This window comes from Dermacentor andersoni, chromosome 2 (assembly GCF_023375885.2).
Source record: "Dermacentor andersoni chromosome 2, qqDerAnde1_hic_scaffold, whole genome shotgun sequence".
Classification (NCBI taxonomy): domain Eukaryota; kingdom Metazoa; phylum Arthropoda; class Arachnida; order Ixodida; family Ixodidae; genus Dermacentor; species Dermacentor andersoni.
In genome coordinates, this window is record NC_092815.1 from 18,271,381 (window position 1) to 18,291,470 (window position 20,090).

At 42.5% G+C, this 20,090-nt stretch overlaps 1 protein-coding gene across 1 annotated transcript in view; it reads left to right on the forward strand.

Moving 5' to 3' along the window:
• Nucleotides 1-20,090, forward strand: part of mbl (splicing regulator muscleblind) — a 150,143-nt gene that overhangs the window by 100,803 nt on the left and 29,250 nt on the right. Inside the window, exons 4-7 of the mRNA XM_072286112.1 lie at nucleotides 11,563-11,745; nucleotides 13,455-13,700; nucleotides 15,721-15,768; nucleotides 18,640-18,705. Of these exons, the coding sequence (XP_072142213.1) occupies nucleotides 11,563-11,745; nucleotides 13,455-13,700; nucleotides 15,721-15,768; nucleotides 18,640-18,705 (543 nt within the window). The remainder of the gene's footprint in view (nucleotides 1-11,562; nucleotides 11,746-13,454; nucleotides 13,701-15,720; nucleotides 15,769-18,639; nucleotides 18,706-20,090) is intronic.

The following is a 20,090-nucleotide window of genomic DNA, read 5'->3' on the forward strand; positions in this document are numbered from 1 at the left end:
AAAAAAAAATAAGATTTTCGGGCACTTTTCACCTACATTGAACAATTTTCCGATGCTTGTAACCAGCAGCCTTGGCTCCAGCAGCAACAAAAGAGCATCAGTGCTTTGCGAGGACGGTGTCGAGCTGCTTCATCTGGGGAGATGCTGGTGCTGGAAGGCACAGGGATAACATGTGGGTGGACCAAAAGAAGCTGGCAGTTGCACGTGGTTTGTATAGCGTTGTTCACTGGCCCCATGAAAAAGATGCAGAAGCACCTGAGAAGTGAAACAGCATCTGCAAACGAAAAAATAGTTACGAGAGACAAAAAGGCATTGTTCCAACCTTCGGTGGGGAGTGCCGACCATTGCACAGAGGACAGGGATGACTTCCAAATCTTGGAAGACAACGCAATGCAAGTGACTAGAAGAAAGACTGTATGGACCTTGCTGAATTGATAGCATCCGCAAGAATGGGATGTGGCTACCAACTCGGCTTGGCAAATGGGAGCTACTACAACCCAGGACATCTTGTTTTTGCACTGCAGGAGATGAGGTCCTTTTGTTTCTTTTACATGTGAACTCGATTTCAGGAGCGTGTCTGTCACGGAAGTGCAATGTAGAGGAAATGATTAAGTTTCTTGTGCCCTTTTGTTTTTAAGGGGACATGCAGGTCAAAAATTAGAATATTTTTTCAGGTAATATTTTATGTTTTGATTGCAAAATTATGCATGGTATTTGTAGGGTCTTCATTTTTTTCGTTCATGCGCTTTACTGATGAGGCTCACTGATGAGGTTTTGCCCAGATGGTGGTGAGCTTTGCTGGCGTAACATGCGAGCACTAGCCCAAACTGAGTCGGCACCAGCTCATTCTCTACTTTTCACCAGTGCTAGGCGAAGGCTGTACTTACTACATGTGAGAGGCTGACATGCAAAAACCTGTTGTCTGCATTCTGAATGGTCTGCATTCTGGCCAAATTCTGTGCAAATTAAACCTCTGATATAGTAATAAGCATATTTGGAAACTTTCAACTTTGTCTTTCTCATTTTTAAATCTTAATACTTGTGCCAGAGAATTTTTGTATTTAATGTGACTTAATCGGCCAAATTTTGCATGCTCATGCATAAGGATGCACAGCATGAAAGTATCGAGGCTTTCTTGCAATTTACAGCAGGTTTGGCCATGTGCATCTTGGTAAACCAATAATCAGTTCAATATAACTTAGTAAATGTAGTCGATAATAAAAATGTTTTCTTTAAATAAAAAAGGCAAAATGAAATTATTTTTAACTTCTTTTACAGTTATCTGTTTATAATGAGCAATAGAAGCTATTATCTCTCCAAAGCTTGGTCTAAAGGCCAAACCTTGCAAAAGCGACCCTACTCTTTGCACTTCCAAGGGGCACAGAAATATGACAAATTAAGATATTAAAATCATATTCAAAAATAGAATAAACTATATTATTCATAAATTCCATCCAATACCACGGTGGCCACATTTCGATGGGGGTGGAATGCTAAAACACCAGTGTACTTAGATTTAGGTGCATGTTAAAGAACCTCAGGTGGTCCAAATTTCTGGAGCCCCCACTATGGCGTGCCTCATAACCGGAAAGTGGTTTTGGCATGTAAAACCCTGTAACCTAAATTCCATCCAATAAGCTTTATTAAAGAAACAAGATCTCTGAGGCACATCACTCCTTAAGTGTGGCCATTTCTAATGTTTCTACTTTGATAACATTAAGCACCTTTGTATAAAGTAATGTAAGGTAAGCACCTCCTGTCTTCCATTATTTCTTACCTCAGCAGGGACCCAGATTATGAGTAAGAGATGTGCGGAGGGCACTAGGTTAGCTGTTGGAAATTTGCAAGCTCACCTCAGTTCCTGAAGAATGAACATGGCTTGAGAACTGCCATTATTAAATATTGTGATTGCAACATGTATGGTAAAGATATTCATTGGAGCTCAATTTTCTCATTCTAGGTAGTTGATGGGCTTATATATACTGGTTGTATAGCATAATTCCTGATGAATGCTAAGGAAATTGCTGCATTAGAGTTTTATTTAGTCATTATTATTCAAGGAAATTATTCAGTAATATGTGTATTACTGTACAGTACAGTAACTGTATTGTTAAAAGCATGCCTTAAGATTATATTTGTTTACTTATTTTAGTAATGGTGGGGCCACAATGGCTTCATCTACAGACAAGCAACTTCTGGTAGTATTATGTTGCAATGTCGGAAAATAGCACATTTGAATTGTACCGATTATATGTAATCCAAAAGAAAGTGCAATGAATCTAGCAATAGATATTCAGTAGAAGAATTGGCCCCATATGTACAGTGAAAGCTATTTTACTTGCACAAATATTGGCTTGCAGAGTCAACCAAAAATGGGGGAATTAGTATGCAAGGCCAAATTCCTGCATTGAGGAGGAGCTTCCCTGTCGCTCTTTTTCCGTGCTGAGCCCTGTCTGCCGCACTTGACTCTCCTCTCTTGTGCTGTGTGTTTTTATTTAAACGTGTGCATGACCTCTGTTGAGTTTCACAGCATGTGCAGTGTACAAACAATGAGGTGGGCATGCCTTCCTTCTTGGTGCAGTCCCAAGCTTCTGTGGTACATGCACATCCTGACCTTAACAGGTTGGCAGTGCTTTGCTGCTCGGGTATGCCTTCAGTTGTAGCTAAGAGTAGCCATGGTCCTATGCATATTAGGAGCTCCATAGAGAAATTACCTGAATGGTAAATTGACAACAGAAGACCACCTGCACATGTGCGAGCCTTTGGTGCCATAGTTTGCAGTTCCCCGGAGTAGAACACAAGGGCTAGCAGCATATCTTCACATTAGTGTAATCAGGCAAGAGAAGGAATGCTTGTTTGAGTACTGAGCTCAAGTGAATCCTAAATTGGAACATAAAAGGTGTGAAGAAAAGGTGTTTTAATTGGAATGGCTAGTTGCATTGGCACCTGTAGCCAGAAATCCTCATGCAGCAGCTTGTCAAATGTCACACAGGTTGCTTTGAGTGTTTATTCAGGCAGTGCAGCATAAGGTATGTGAGCCATTTTTTAATTTTAGCTAGCATGCTAATTTCATCTTGCTTGATGTGCTAATCATTTGTGTAATAAGGAAATATTTTTTTTCCCTTCTTGACCAGTGGGGTTTGCCTGCCAACAATTGGGACACTTTCCTTATGGCACTATGCATCTAAAACTGCATTCTTAATTATTTTGGCACACTTTTGCATTTAATTGCCTAGTAGATGCAAATTGTGTGTTTTAGGATCAGTGCAACTATGAGTTCCTGTTTTCTCCGTGTTTGGTGCACGTACGGTATCAATGTGATGGCCTTCATTCCTTGCTTTATATGTCACCTGCTTCCGGTGGTAAGAGAAGGCGCCACTGGCAATGAAACATACTGTATGTAATAAACCCTCACTCTTGACTTCACTGGCAAACTTCAGCTGAACCATACATGCTTCTGTTTCAACAAGTGGCATGACATGCATATTAAAGGGCCGCTCACCAGGTTTGGCCAGTTTGAGCTGACATGCGTGGTACATACCATGCACGCTAACAATTGTTTCTGCTAAGTATTACATCGCTATGTGCCATGGAAAGACCTGAAATTTCAAACCGAACACCGTTTGCCCTTCTCCGCCGGCGCCGCAGTCCAAGCCGGAGGGATGATGTGTACGTGCTAGTGCACCTATATACATGTGTCTTCGCTATGACGTCACTCTTAGTGACTTGTGACTTCGAGAATTATTCAAGGCAACATTTGTTATTTGTGCAATATGTTGCATCAATAGGCAAATTAAGGTGTAGGGAAATAATGAAACACACAAACCAAATGTCCTTGTGTATTTGGTTTACTTTGCACCACAGCAAGAGAAATGCACTTCAGTCTTGTCTGTTTGTTCCCACGTCGTGCAGTCGTGCATGCTGACAATGAAACTATGCCATTTTCTACCATGTTCCAGCACACGATCATGCTCTGTGATCCGCTTGTGTCTGCCTGAGTGTTCGTGTAGCACTGACTTGCACCACTAGTCAGGTGTTCTCGTGCACAGCGTGCACAATCGTGCTCTGCACGAAACAAGACAAACACAACAGCTCGTACGCGACACCGTCAACGGAAGTGCACCGTGCAGCACAAAGGCGAGAGGAAAAGAATGAAGGCGGGACCCGTGAATTATGCGCCACGCGATCCTCAAAATCCAGTATGGGAAAAAGCAGGGAAAGAATTTCACTTGTGGAAGCTAGACGGGGCAACTGGAGAGAGTGTCTCTCTTGTCAGTGGCGCACCTCTTGGAATCATGAATTCATGGCACTGAAATATTTATCTCGGCTATTAATGAACCAGTTTGAAAAATCCTTGTGACTGAGCGCTCCTTAGAGGGCACATAACTTTCAGATTATAACGAAACTTTTCTATTGGGCCTGGTGAGGGGCCCTTTAAACGCAGTTTTCGGTGCAAATTTTTTTTTCTTGTGGTCTTTGATATGTATCAGTTACCATAGCAACAACCGTATTGGTGAAAATGTTCCAAGTGAGCTCGACTGCTTGTTTACTTCGTTTCCACTTGACCACTTCAAGATTGCAGTAACTGACAGAAATCAACTGTTACCATTGGGAAGCTGATGAAGGCAGCAGTCCAAATGACATTAAATAATATATAGCCACTTGGAAAGGTTTGCAACACAGCTCAAACACAAAAGGAACAGGACAAGCACTGGACTTGCAACTGAAGCACTTTTTTACACACAACAGCATGTAGTACGTCATGATCTATTTTAATGAAAACATTTTTAAAAATTTTTCTGTCGCAAATACGGAAGCTGTGCCACTTCAGCTAAATTGTTGAACATTACTGGTATAATGAACTAGTTTAAATATGGCTAATTAATCAAAAGTGAAATATGGGAAAATTCAGAGCGCAAACTACTGGGACAGAAGCTAAGGCACAAGAAGAGAGAGGACACAGCGCTACTTGTGACTAAGAGTTCATTTGAAAGGTTAGAGACATTATAAACCCGACATGTACGTCCCAAGTCATGAAATGTCATCAAACATCATAAAACGAGCAGGTAAGAAAAAAAATGAATATTAATCGGTGTTAGTCTCTAACCTTCCGAATAAACTTTCAGTTGCAAGTAGCGCCTTGTCCTGTCTTTTCTTGTGCCTTAGCTTGTGTCCCAGTAGTATGCGGTCTGAATTTAACTGTTGCTAATTAATTGTAAACAATCTAATTGCACCCCAAATATGACTAATTAATTCTCATTAACTAGCTTACAGCTTTTAAATTATCAACTTAGCACATGTTTTGATTGTGGCATGAGGTCGGGCAGTACATAATCATGCATATTTAACATAAATCCTGCGATCAGCACCTATTTGGAGATATTGATCCTCGAAATGAGCTGTGAAACATGTTCTCATAATTGATAATGTATGGTGTTTCATGGCACAAAGGCCAAGTATGGCCAAGGAGTGCCAGAGAGAGAGAGAGAGAGAAAACATTTATTTGGACCATCGAGGTCGTTGCTCTTGAGGTCAAGTGGGTGGTGTACTCATTCCAGGACTCGACAAGGAGTGCCAGCTTCTTTTAATTCATTCATTCATTTTTCGTGTTGAAAACTCATCCATTTCATTATCAAAGCATTGTAGGATCCTAAAACCATTATGGCTAGTGTCAGGGCCATGAAAAAAACAACTGGTTTTTACTACCAGCAATAAAAGCCAACAGTAATGAAATTTCGCTTTTGCTAAATAGGTTGTAGATGAGTAGTCTATACTACTAAAACAATCTTAGCAAAGCTACAGGGCTGGTAATAGTATAATTTTATTATTAGCAGCCTTTGAACAGCACCTAAGCAGACACCGTGGTCACTTGGTGGTTAGTGGATATGCAGCAAGTGTCAGCATGTTGTCTCTGGGATTTCCAGTGTGCCGCGAGTAGCTGCAAGTGCCACATAATCTCAGAGGTCATGCCGAGGAGTCTCACATTCTCGGTAATGCGTCACTTCCACCGAGTGGTAATGGCGGCATTATTTTTGGTTTTGGTACCAAAACTATTTATTTTTGTGAGCTTTTCCCAACACATCCACCCGTATTTCAAACATACGATTGTCACGGATGCTGCTCCATATTTACACTATCTGAAGCTAGGCTTCTTATGGGACGCAAAATTTTGTTGCACTTGATCTTTAAACAGATGAAGTGCATACGATTTTGTTAGTGATGCAAAATAATAATGCAACATAAAGTTGAAGCAGAGAAATAACATAACATTATCTGCAATATCACAGGTTCATAGTTTTAGTAGCGATAAAATATTTGGTGTGGTTTTAGCTGCACTTGGAATAGGATTCCAGATTAGTGCTTCTAAATTTAATGTAACATATTAAGGTAACTATAGCTGCAAAGAGGCAGGCTAAACTGGCTTCCTGCTGCAGCTTTCATGTTCTGCATAAGTTAGATGAGTATGCTCAATAGAATACTGTCAAACCTTGTTTTAATGAAACGGGATTATAACGAAATAATAGACATAACAAACTTTATGAGATTTCTCTTGAGATCCCCATAGGGATTCATATGGCTGTACATGTAGTAATGGGATATAAAAAACAATTCTGGCTCCTCCAACTTTGTTATAATGAGGTTTTACTGTACAGTCAAATGATCTTGTATTTCTGTATTAGTGTTTACTAACAATTGAAATAAAAATTTGCTGCAGCATGTTGTCCTTGAAAATGTCCAAGCTCTTATTGCATATTTTTGTAACTGACCACGCAGTTCTAAATATGTTCCAAAGTGCTACCACAATGTTCAATGCAGTATGCTAAATATGTATGAACAAATATGAATTGGAGCGTTTTCAGACTGTGTAGAAAAGAGTTTGTGAGCTTTTAACAAGAGATGAGACTGATATGCCACTTTACATATATTGTTGTGTCAGTATATGAATGAGACATTTTGATTAAAAAAATGGAAGTCTAACTTTTTGTCAAGCTTCACATACTGCGGGACGAAACCAAGTGGAATGGAATGCACGTCATGGCAGATTTAGGGGAAAGCGATCTCAAAACTAGTGCCGATTGCAGGACTCCCCTCCCTTTGAATGGGCTTGCCTTAAGAGCTGGGAGTCTTTGATTCCGCAATTGCAGCAGTGCCCTTTTTACCGATAAAACTTCTTGGTATGTTTGGTAACATAATTTGTAAAAAGTTTACTTTAACTGTGAAGGTTTTGTTTGGTGTTTGCATGCTGTCAGTTAATTACCCCATCAGACTAATCTCTTTGAAATGTTTAGGTTTAAAGAATTCACACACACAAGGTGTCACAGAAACAAGAGCACATTAACTGAGAAATCTATGAAAGGTCACATTTATTTAGCATGATCAACCGTAAGAATGCCAGTAAGTTTGCACCCATGTGATTATTGTGCTGTTGACTTTTAAACAGATGCTGAAAGACGTCCACTTATAATTATCCAAAGCAGACGCCTCAAGATGCTATATAGGCAAAGGCTCCATGAAAATGCATTGATGGGGCCTATTGTGCTGCACGGCACATCGAGGGTGAAGAATCTGTCTCTGCACATGATGGTGCTAAAATATTCAAGTGGAATAATAAAACAACATTATTCATATTATCATAATAACCATTGTCATCGTAGAGTTAATGGAAATGTGATTTTTAAATCACAGTTACTGGGTGCTTGAGAAGAATGCAGCCAGATCTAAGTGATCCAGCACCAATGCAGCTACCATTTACTACAGTGAAGCTACACTAGTTTCTTTCATTTACGAATCTCGTCAATCTAAAATTCTGGGGCTGACATACTAACTAATGACTAAAGGTCATTAGTTCATACAGCTATGTTTCTGCAGGACTGTGGAGAGAGTAATTGCTGTAATAAAACCAAAATTAATTTGACATGTACTGTAGAACTAACACCGTTGACATGTTTTGTTTTAGGGAACCAAGGAAAACTAACACATGGTCGAGGAAAACTGAACATCTGATATATATGCCACTGGCTGTGCTACTGATGAGACAAAAAGCTACTCTCACACAAAACCTTACTTGAGGTTGAATAGGAAGCCAACAAATTATTGTAAACCTGCTCGATATAGCTTGTTATTGCTACCTGGCAATTAGATAGAATGGTTTTAAAGTGATCCATCAATTAGATGGAGCAGTCTTAACCATAGATCCTACGAAATGAAGCTTGTACGTGTCATCTGGTGCTGGTGTCAAACCTTTGATAATAACAGCCTCTTTTCAAGCACTCGCAGCCCCTTTTCAGTTTCTGCATAACTTTGTATATTGAAGTGAAACCACAGAAGGTTCATAAACGTGCATGCTGAGCAACCCCTCGTGCCTCCATCAACTTCTTCTTGGCTTTCAATTTCATGAGCAGTGATGATATCAGCGACCATCGATGACCTGAACTTGGTGGTGGCAATTCTTCTGCACCGCATAACAAGTTTTGCATGCTGACTATTTTCAGCGATGACATGGGGCAGTTAGCATTGTCACTGCCGAGGGACAGTGATACATCGATGGTGCACCATTGTACTTTTTGGATGCAACTACCAGGAAGAGAAACTTAACAAACGGGAAGCTAACACACATGACCCTATGGAAGCTAAACAGGAGTGGTGCTTCAAATTGTAGGAGCCAGGAAAACGTAACAAAGGGAACTTATCAACAAGGTTCTACTGTATATTTTGTATGACCGTTGAAGCTGTGAGTTTCAATGGTACAGTATTTGCATAAGGATACTAATGTACTAATACCTGTACAGTATGTTGGGTAACAGCCAAGGAAACACCATGGCCTTTTTGCCTGTGGCATTAAAAAAAACTTAAGTTAGTAAGCAAGCAGTCAAAGCTAACTTATGGTACCTTTTTGCATCATCATTTCCAAGACTAGCTGAAATGTATTTTTTGCACATCTGTCACGTAATAATCTGGCTTGAAGTTAGGTTCTTTGTATGAGCATTTAAGCAGTTTGTTGTTGCCCTCTGTCATGAAAGAACAAAGCTGCGCCTGGTAAAAACTGATTTCATGCATAAGTTGTATGTCAGGTTTTTATAATGGCAGCTTTCATTATGACTCTGCGCACATTTGCTCTTCATCTAGGGTGTGGACAGTGCCATAGCAAGAGAGTACTCAAAGGAGGCAGCTATTAAGAAAACCATATGAGGGACCCATTTTTTTCCTCCCCTCCTGTTGCCTGTCCTGCAACTTGTTTTCTTTGGTAATGTTTGATTTCTTTAAAAAGCATGTTTTTTGCTTGGTCAGCATACGGTGCTTGTGGTTTCCACTAATGTTCTGTGTAACATCTGCTTGCATGGTCAGAGTAAAATGTGCGTCTTCACAATGCTCGAGCCATGCTTGCTTGTCAAATCTGTGCTGGCCTTCAGCAGTCTTGCTCGTTTGGGATCTGCACTGCACCCGTTTGGTTACCGGCAAGGACAAAGGTAGGGACATTTTTCATGGACCATATGCTAGTGTGCTTACACAAGATGCCTTATCCAAGAGGCATTGAAACACAGCTGCTCTCTGGTGTTGCAGCTGTGGGTTTTGATATTTTAGGCTGCAATATTTTTTCTTCCAGGGTTGCAAAGTAATCGTTTTTGTTTCATTGTGAAAGAGGCCAGTACCTTCTATAGCCAATTATGACTGGTGGACAACTTATCACATTAGGACATTTAACTCTCTACCAGCAGCTGTCAAGTGTAGCTGCACCAGAATAATGACGCTGTAGCTGATTGCTGGCTCTTTTGTCAGTCGTTGTTGTGAGTCTGCTGCAACTGCCTGCACGAGTCTCATTGTTTCATTCTTGCATGTTATCTTTTACTATTTAATGCTTCAGATCTAGTTCTTTATGTGCTTAATCGTGCAGTACCCTCTGGTTGAAGTTTCTTTTTTTAATAATGCAGTTTGAAGGCAGTGCACTTTGCAAATAGGGCTCAGTGCAGAACCGTTATAGATAGCAAAAAAGGAAAAAAAAATCACCACTAGCACAAAAATATCTGATCGTTTGTACTGCTATTTTATTTCTTTTGTCAAATTCTATGGCTATGTATGACTACCTATGATTCCTATCTATTATTCTATCTATTATATTATACTATTCTATGAATAACGACCTGCATCTGCGACCAGTATACTGCAGGTCTTTTTTATCCTAATGTTTTTCATCATTAGTATGACGTTTTCAATACATGAAGGGGTGTGGGGGGAGTGGGGGGGAGTGTATGCTGCAGGTTTGCCGGAAGGAAGAAAATAACACTATAAAACTGATAAAGGATGCCTCGTACTCTAGAGAGGCAAAAAGGCAGTCTTACATGTCAACAGCACTTTTTTCTTTGGTTGAGGCACGTAAGTGGACTAGTGCTTTCTTGCATGGCAGTGTTCATGCGACTTTCTTCTTAGATTGTAAATGAAGTCGGTACAAAGTTCAGTAATGATTAATGTAGCAGAGCATGTGCCATTGATATTAGCTGAAATTTTTTACGTGACAGCACATGAAAATGATGGCTATAAGCTGTCTACAGCTTAAACATAGTGAGGCAGTGCGCATAACTGTTAACATATGTAAGCTTTCTCAATGACGCTTGCCTAATGAAGCTAGGTCATCATTCTGTCTTTCTGACTGCTTACCACTGTTATTTGACTATAACACATTTGCTAATTTGCTGATACATGTATTGCTCAAATACTGAATGAATTTGCGTATAGGGTCCTCATGGAAAAGAAATGATGATGACCAGAATCTGTGGATTAGTCTCACTGTAAGCACAAGGAGCTTGCATCTTTTTGTCACATGTGTTGCAAATATGAGCAGTACGTACGAAGGGCTTACGCTGGTGGTATTTTATAATTTTAGTTTGAATAAGCTATGAGAGGCCTTGCTTCCTTTACTTGTTAGGCTATATATTTGTGTTGTTTGATGCATATGTTGTAACTGAAAGATCGTGTTTGTTATCTAGAGATGTGTGAGGAAAGCAGTATTGTCCTTGTTAGTGTGGAATCAATCGCCATCCTGCTGCTCTGCAGCTCTGTAGCTAGGAACTGCTTTTCGAAGGAGTGTTCCATGTGAGGTGCACAATGTCTACAGATAAGACAAAAGGATTCACAAGTCAACATTACGATGGGACTTTTGGGTTTCTTTCTTTTGAATATAATTAGTATTGAATGGATCTGCATATTTTTGATGGTCCAGCAAACTATGACACCGTCTTGTTTGACACTGCACATAGCTGCTGCTTCATGTTGTGGAGAGCTATTTTAAGATGGTCCCTAGAGGTTTTCTTCTTCTTCTTCTTCTTCTTTCTTTTTTGATGAGATTCTAGACCATTTGCATTAAAGGATCGGCTGGCATTTTTTGCTTTGCTTCATCGCTTATTGCAGCGGCTTTAGCCAACAGGATAATTGTGAAATGAAGGGCTGAGTTGCAATGTTTTGTCCATGTAATTTTAGGGCTCAGACTTGACAAATTTTTTAAGCATGACTGGTTGATGTACGTGTAACTGACAGCACAACCTTTGCTTTGTTTTTTCTTCATTATAGGCTACCAGCCCATATATGCCTGCACTGACAACGATGGCAACAGCATCTTCATTTGGACATTACTTGACGCCTAGTCCTGTTTTGCCTGGCATGATGACTGCAGACGCTGTGACGGCCCCACTAAGCGTTGTGCCAGCTTCACTAGTGTCCCCACAAAAAGTGGCGCGCACTGATAGACTTGAGGTGAGACGTGATGGGTGACCTGTCCAATTCTCAGCTGTGGCTCTACTTCATTCCACACTGCGTGATCATCGTGGGTGTCCTCTGCAGCCATGAGATGAATTGTTTGCAATATACAGCAATTGCTAACATTTGGTGTAACCTTAAAAGAAAGAGCTGTTGTCCTGAAATGTAGCGACCCATGAGCAAATAAAAGTAACTTGCGCAGTTGTGAAATTAACAAAGGTATGCAAGCTAAGCATAATACAATTCAAGTTACACTAGCTTTTCACACTTTGGCAAGCAGTTCATCTGTCAGTTATGGTAAATGTGATAGATGGATGAAGAACTTAGTGGCTTTGCACGCATGCAGTGGGATAATTAAAAACAACACCACATGATATCGAATATATTCTGTACAAATTTCTGTACGGAAACAAATTGTGGTCCCACTACAATAAATGAGAGACGTTATATTCTGCATATGAGCATGCAAAGTCTGCCAATGTGATGGCTCAAGTGTGTTCATACTTGCTATGTGGTTAGTGCATTTATTGCGCCATGGTTTTTGGAGCCCTTACCAAAATCTTCGAGGACAACTCATTGCTTCCAGACGCTATGCTCTACCACAGCAGAAAATGAATAAAGCTTGCCTACTTCTTTGTTTTTCTGCAGCAGTGCCTTTAAATTAAAGCACACACTTTGACATTAGCAAAATTCAGTCAAAATCAGAGCAAACATCAGTCATTGTTGCAACTACCAAGAATATTTAAGGACATATAGCTTTCATACACTTTGGCTTTCACAGTGTTCTTGGCTGCTGACAAAAAAGGGTTCTGGAGTGCCATGTGCACACAGATGTAGGTGTCCGTTTGTGCTCTAGTGGTAGATGTGGCCTTGGCACTTTCAAATGGTGCTGGTAGAGAAGGCTCTCTGTCAGCTACTGTGCACTTGCTGGTATTCACTGTGCTCGTCTCAATTAGAAAGGTTGTGCATGGCTTTTTTGCACGCTGCTGCTGCCGCTGCTTTTGCTTCTGTGGAGTGGAGACGTAGCCAGCTCTTATGCCAAGTGCTCCTGTGTGTGCTTCAGCACTGTCCCCGGGGAAAAACATGCCTGAGGAATAGGGCTGTCGCTTTTAGCGCACTACTCAAGCGTCACATCCTGTTGCTTTTACAGGTCTTTAGCTCTGATGAGGTGCTAGTGCAGAAGCAATGGCAGGTGGGGAAATGAACAAGTTATCTGCAAGTGTGGAGCCAGTTCATTCCAGTGATCCAACTTGCCAATTCAGAATAACTTCTGCGTTAAAATTCATACTTATTACATAAGGACTATTAAAGGGTGAGCCAAACCAACAAGATGACGTGATCATTATTCCTGTTGCGTGTATGCAGTTCATGAAGGTGCAGATTAAACCTTGTGGTTCACAAGTTGCAGCTCTCTGGCTGAGGTATTCAGCCCCAATTTGGGCAGTAATCTTTTTTTCTTTTTCCTATGGGCTAGATTGGAAGGCCAGACAAGTTGTTTGTAAAGCCCAGCATACCCACAGTTAAAGGCCCCACAGAAGTCCCATTTTGTTTATTGGCCCCTACTTTAGCATAGCTCAGGTTGAAGAAAGTGCACCCTGAAGAGATCGGCGCCTTGCAGCAGCAGCAGCAGCAACACGTCATGTCCTCTTGCATTGGTGGCCCCCAATGAGCTTTCTCCTCCTCCTCTCGCGGCAACCATGGGGCAGGTGTGCCGGGAGTTCCAGCGTGGCACGTGCAAGCGGCCCGAGACGGAGTGCCGCTTTGGGCACCCGCCCGAACACGTGGCGGTGGACAGCGGGGACGGGGCAGTCACCGTGTGCATGGACTTCGTCAAGGGCCGCTGCTCTCGGGACCAGTGCCGCTACTTCCACCCTCCCCCGCACCTGCAGGCGCAGCTCAAGGCCACGCAGAGCCGGGCTGGCGCTGCCGCCGCTGCTGCTGCCGCTGCTATGGTAGGCACTGCAGGCTGTCTCTGTCTCTGGCACCATACCCTTCCTCCCAGCTTCCAAGGGGTCGCAGGAATGACATCGTCGGGATGCCCTTGCTTAGCAGCTTTAAAAAACCAGCAAAGATAGCGTTTGCTGTAGAAACGCAAGGTCTGCCTCAATAACGTGTGGTAAAATATTTAAAGGCAGCACCTTCTTTCTTAAAGGACGAGGGATATCTATAAAATGAGAAAATTTTTATGTTCAAGCATTCATGTTGTAATGCAGAAGCCATGTTCACATCACTTTTATCCTTTCTCTGCTTAAAACGTCATTCTTTTGACGTGCTAGTGCTTAAGAAGTGTGTCCTTGCTTACCACTGGTCAAAAAGGCGCAGTTTAAGTTGCAAAACAGTGAATTGTTTGTGGAAAAGAGAATATAATTGTCATTCCTGTGTCGAGGCCCGTTTGCAGCAACTGCATTGACATTTTCCTGTCTCTCTGTTGGGCAAGGGATGGGGCAGCACCTTGCTTTGTTTGGCCTGCTGGCCAGCTTGCTGTCAAGGCCATTGCGCCAGGACGCTTACGGTCTTTGCACATTGCACGGCAAACGCTGCCTTTGCATTGGCCCTTAGGCAGAGGAGCTTGCTTGCGTGGCTTATTGGCGAGCCTCCTTGCGCACTCTATGCATCATCGTACAGGACTATAACAGACCCAAGATATCTTGTGACCTGGTGACACTGACTGAGAAGTAAAACAACAGCTGTCATTGGAGCATTAAAAAAAAAAAAGAACAAAAAGGCTACTTCAGTGTTTTAGACTGTAGTGCTATTACATACTTCTGTCAGGCTTTTCAACAAGGCAACTGAGTAAGAATCAGTTACCATTACAATGGACTTGGAACCACACGAAAACATTTCTTTACCAATTATATTACTTCGCTGAAATGGTTTTGGTAACTCTCCAAAAATCGGAACTATGAAAAGTATGCATTTGCAGTATCGAGATGCATTCAAATTGCCAATTTTACTCTCTGCTGCCAGTTTCAATTAAAATATTGTTCAGCTGTAGGAACTTGTACCAGGAAATAAAAGTGCCAGGCCTCCAAATTTCTCTAAAATGTATCATTGGTATCACTGCAAGCGGATTCTCAGGTCCCTCCTGCAAGATGCAGGTCCCTCCAGCTGTTTTCATTGAAATTTCTTTCTGGAATTTTGTATCCAAAGAATGACAGACAGGAGGGCCCTCTTGTCACCTGCACCGAACTGCTTCCATGAGTTGCCTTGGTGGATATGAATTTTGCCTCTTTAAGGATGTGACACACTTTTGGTAAATATCTTGTAATGCTGAAATTTTAATTTTGTGACCTGGTTTGGGCATTCACCTTGAAGTGCCAGACCTCTTGTGCGTCTTAGTATGTCATAAAAATAAGTTATTGTGGACAGCCTTGAGTTTCTTGAAAGGAGGTATAATTGTGAGGGAGTTGTAGGGGTTGGGTCTTTAGTGCTATGCTCTGTGACAGGCGACCTTTGGTTTCATCCTTGTTCTGTTGGAAGATTACTCAGCAGCTAACAAGAAATTGTCACTGTTTGGTACCATCGAGGGAAAACACGGGGAAGGCGGGAGATGTAAATTCAAGACGATGAGCAAAACGAGCTAGGCTCCTGCTTTCACCTTGTTGTCGTTTTGCTCATCTTTGGTACCATGTCACTCTTTGGTCACACTTGGTAGTTTGGGTTTAAGCGGTTTTAGGAGCTTGTCAGGACAACGTAGCAGGCAAGAAAGTGTCAGGCCCGTGTGAAATGCTTGTGATGTTTCTTTGTGCTGGATGGGCTGGGAATGTCCACCAGAAGCTGTGATTTGTGTTTGGCTGCTTTGTTGTGGTGGTGACCATGCGTGCATGCGTACTGTTAGAAAGTGTGCACGTGCCGCAGAGTTGGGCACAGCGGTACGGGGCTGCCTTGGGGCCTTGCCCTCCTGGCAGTGCTGTGCCTTGTGCTTGGCGGGCCCAGTGGCACTAAGCAAACCAACCCTGTTTGTCACACCAGGCGACAGAGGGAGGAAGCACCGATGTCGGATTACAAATGTACACTCAGGTATTTGAGCCCTCCTTTCTTTTCCCCCCTGTCTGATGATGGCATGCCAATTGTGTGGTGGCCTACTGCTGCCTTTCTCTCTCTGTTCACTTTGGCAAAACACACATGACCACTTGAGGTTGGGTCACAGCATGAGAAACGTGCAGCGCATTTTGACAGCTTAAGCAGAGCGGTGATGGAAGCTTTTCACATCCTGCGTCATGACATGTTTTTATTAGACCTATTATGAAAAATGGCAGTAACGTAACTGTACTTGTAGGGTAATATGAAAACCTGGGAAACCAGCACATGAAACTAAGTATACAGAAGTGCGTGCATGCATGTGTATGTGTACGTGTTGTATGTTTGTGCATAGCATTTATGACAAGAGTAAAGGCAAGCACCTCATAGCTGGGTTTTGCACAGAAATTGAGGCTTGAAGATAAATGTTAGTCATCCGAGTGGTGGTTGGGCTCGAGGCCCTTTTGTTTCCTTATTTTAAGAGGGTATGTATTAGTACTACATTTTTGTGTTTGATGTTTCCTTTAATTTTAAGGTAACTAACAACACAAGCACATTATCACATTCTGTGCCATTAACTTTTCATCTAGTTGTAACAGTAGTGTCACTGCATGCACAGAATCTCCCGCGCTTTTACTTGTGCTTGTGCTCGACAACTTGCTGCTTTACTTTTTTTTAGCTGATGGTGCATGTAAGAACCAGTGAGATGTTGCAATGCTTGCTGGAGGCACAAGGCTGACACAGCACCTGATAGCGCAGACTACCTAAAGTGTTACAGATAAATAAATGGTGCAGTTCTGTTTTGTACTGGATTTGATCTGTGGGTCATTTGAGGTGTCACATTAGTAGCTGTCACATTTGTTACATGCCAAACAGATATTTGTGATTGGTAGTCCTACAGTCATAAGTGTGCACCTGGTTCCACGAGTTTGTATGTGGTTATTTGTGGAAGGCCGTACATTTTCTGCCACAGCAAGAATGCTGTGAAGTGTTAGTTCTGAGCTCTTGAGATTGCCACTCTGCCTTGTGGAAAAGGACGGAGCAAGGAGGAACACTTTGAATTTCTCTCACATATTGCAACAAGTGGGCTGAGGGTTGTAAACACTCATCACACTGTGCACCAAAATCTTTAGTTTACTGTATTTGCATAGAGAATATTATCGTCCTACAAGAATGTATGCCTGGGCCTGGTTGCACTTCCAGTACTTATGACAACTATGACAGTTGTATTGCCCTTCATAGTTTGTACATTTATGTAGGCAACATAATGGTACTGCTATTCCAGATAACAAATTTTACTGGCACTATTTCATGTTTCATGGAAACTGTTGAGTTGTTGGCCCGGAGGACTTGAAGATAATTCAGCTAGCGATACTATTACTGCATGCTGAGTTTTCACTTACCTTGGAGTGGGGGGGGGGGGGGGGGGGGGGGGGGGGGCACACAGAATTAGCGAGACACAAGCCAGCCTAGTGGAGCATCAAGCTGCATGCTTTTGCAACGGGCCATGTTATACCCTTTGATTGGCAGCTTCCTTATTGTTTTGTTGTTGTTGCATTTGCACTTCTTATTTTGCACCTTGGCTGCTGTTACTTGAGTGCTGTGACCCACTGAATGTTTTGTGCAGACAAAGCTTTCTTTCACTGGCATGGTTTTGTCAACTGCTGTTCTAAAATCCCAGCCAGCCTTGGGTAGCACTGAAGCCTTCCCCTGGACTCCTGGTTTATGACTCCAGCACAGAAGTGAAAAGTTGTTTGAGACGCACACTTGCTTGGGGTGGACGTTGTGTTGGGGTGCATATGACAGGCTGCACAAAAATATTGCTCGAAAGTTCAGAGGAAGCTGAATATGCTGTATGCCTTATCTGCATCAAGAAATGATACACCTCTGTTATTTAAGCATTTGGGCAAAGATATGTCGTTCTCCTTCATACCAGCTGTACTGTTGTGTATTGGCACTTCAATAATGCGAGCTCTGCTGACATTTTCTGTGCTATGCAAGACTACTAGTGTTGAAATCCAGGCCTGTATGTTTGGCGGGATATGATGTGGGCACAAGCCGGTCTTGTTAGCACACCTCAAGTAGTGAAACAGTACAAAAGACAAGGCACAGCATTGATATGTCATGCCTCCTAGGAACCACTTCATGCCTTTGGCTTTTTGTGCTGACTTACTATAGGTTAAAAAAAAAAAAAACCTTGTGACCAGTTGAGCATTTAGTTGCACTGACACAGCAGCAGTTCCACAGCATGATACTACATTGCTACCAGTCTAGCGCACCCAGCAAGTGTTCTCTAACCTTGAGCATCTTGGGCTGGTAACTTTGTCAGCGTCTTGAAATTAAAGGTTCTGTTTTGCTTTGATTGCCCACTTTGGTTAGGCTCATGCTTGCTTCTTTTTCCTCCTTGTTCCGTCCTAATGGCCAGTGTTACCTAAGATCTCAATGTCTGGCTTGTACAGCGGTACGGGCTGTCAGGCTTGCCATTCGTAGGAGTGATGCTGTTCTTTGGTGTCGTACCGTATTTGTGCACATGGTGATGCCAACTTCTGTGCACCTTGACGGGCACACATTGTTGGCGGGAAGGTGGCATTGGATGTGCATAAATGCGGGTACCTGCATGCCGTGTCCCTGGGCTGGCATGGGTGCCACCTCGGCCAGCAGGGGGAGGGGTGCTCTGCCGGCGGGCGGGTGCGTGTACAAACAAGAATGCTGTTTTGGCCGACCTTTTAATGATTGCTCTCTTTGTTTCTTTTTTTTTACTCCTTCCTTCCTCATTTTTGGTTCCTTTTCAACGCATTGCTGCTTGCTGCCATGCGCTGTGCCTACCCGCCATCCAAAAACAAAACCATCTGCCTCTGCATACTAATTTAGCCGGGCCTGGGAGATCCTTCCGCGAGCAAGAAGCGTCCCCGAGAGTCTGCAGATGAAGTTGTCCTGGTACTCTCCCCCTTAGAGCTTCTGCATGCGTGTCTTTTCTTGGCCTCTCCTACAGAGAGATGATGTGGAGGGCTGGTTTTGTGACGTGTTTGCGAGGACCAAAGAGGGCGACAAGGGACAGCAGAACGTGCATGGGCCCATGTGCCAGGGGCTGCTTGCACGGCTGCAGTCCATGCACCCACGCACAGGCTTGGGGTTGTGTGTGATTAACCCATGGCACCACTTGCATTGTGTCTGTGTGCTGCATTGGCTGCTCTCACTTGGGTGCATTCTGCTCGACTCCTCCCCAGCACACACTGTCCTTCCGGCTGGGCCTCGAAGGGAACAGTGTTTCAGCGGCGTCATGTTTTGCTTCTTTAAATCAAGCAGCTATACTAAATGACAATATGTGATGCTGTAGCTTTATGTTCAGAGCCATCAGCTGTGATGCGGTAAAGTGCAGCAAGGCTTTGGGAAACCTTGAGGCAGGCTTTGTGGCAACCTCAAAGCATTAGCAGCAGATCTGCTTAAGTTACACATGCTTGTAGTTAAATCGGAGTCCATCATGAAAAACAGGTGCTTAGATCTTGCTCAGCTCCCATTCCGTGTTAGCAGCTCTTAATCCAAATCACTTGTTGAGAGAGGTGTATCGTTTACGAAGGTCTGTGCTAACTAGCAATTCATGCTTGACTTGCATTGCGAAGATGTAGGCTGTTTTCCTGTCATACTGAGTAGTGTGCATTTTCAAAATTGTGTGCTGCTACTGCATTCCCTCAGTCGCCCTCTTTGGTTTTGGATGCAACCGCACGCGAACCATCTGCGTGGTGAACACCTTGCAGTAACTTGCACATTGACAGGGGCATGCTTCTGCTGGTCCTGCGAATGACACTTGCACTGAGCATGAGAGGAGCAACTTGTAATATTGGAAAATGTGAATGTTGCTGGTTGAATGCCATGGTAGGCATAATATTTTACATTTCTTTTTTTTTTCTTCTTTTTTTGGCACTAAGGGTGCTGACATGACAACTGAGCTAATTGGTAATCATTCATTATGAGTACGGTAGCACAAAACAAGACAAGGGCAAGGATGGAAACATAATGGGGGCTTGTCTGGTTTCTTTTCTTGTATTTGTCTTGTCTTGCACTATCGTACTCATAGTAAGGATGCTGACTTAAGAGTAAGCTTTAGCTCGGGGGCTCCTATCTAAACACATGGGAAAATAGAAATCGCTTTCTTGGCAACAAGTGCACCAAATTTGATGAGGTTTGTTGCATTTAAAAGAGAAAGTTAAAATCTAGTGACTGTTGGAAGTGGATTTTTTTATTTAAGCCGGTGATTTTTCAATAAAAATTGTCCTAAATAGCAAATTTTGAGATAATGAAACTATGAAGTTTACAACTCTGTA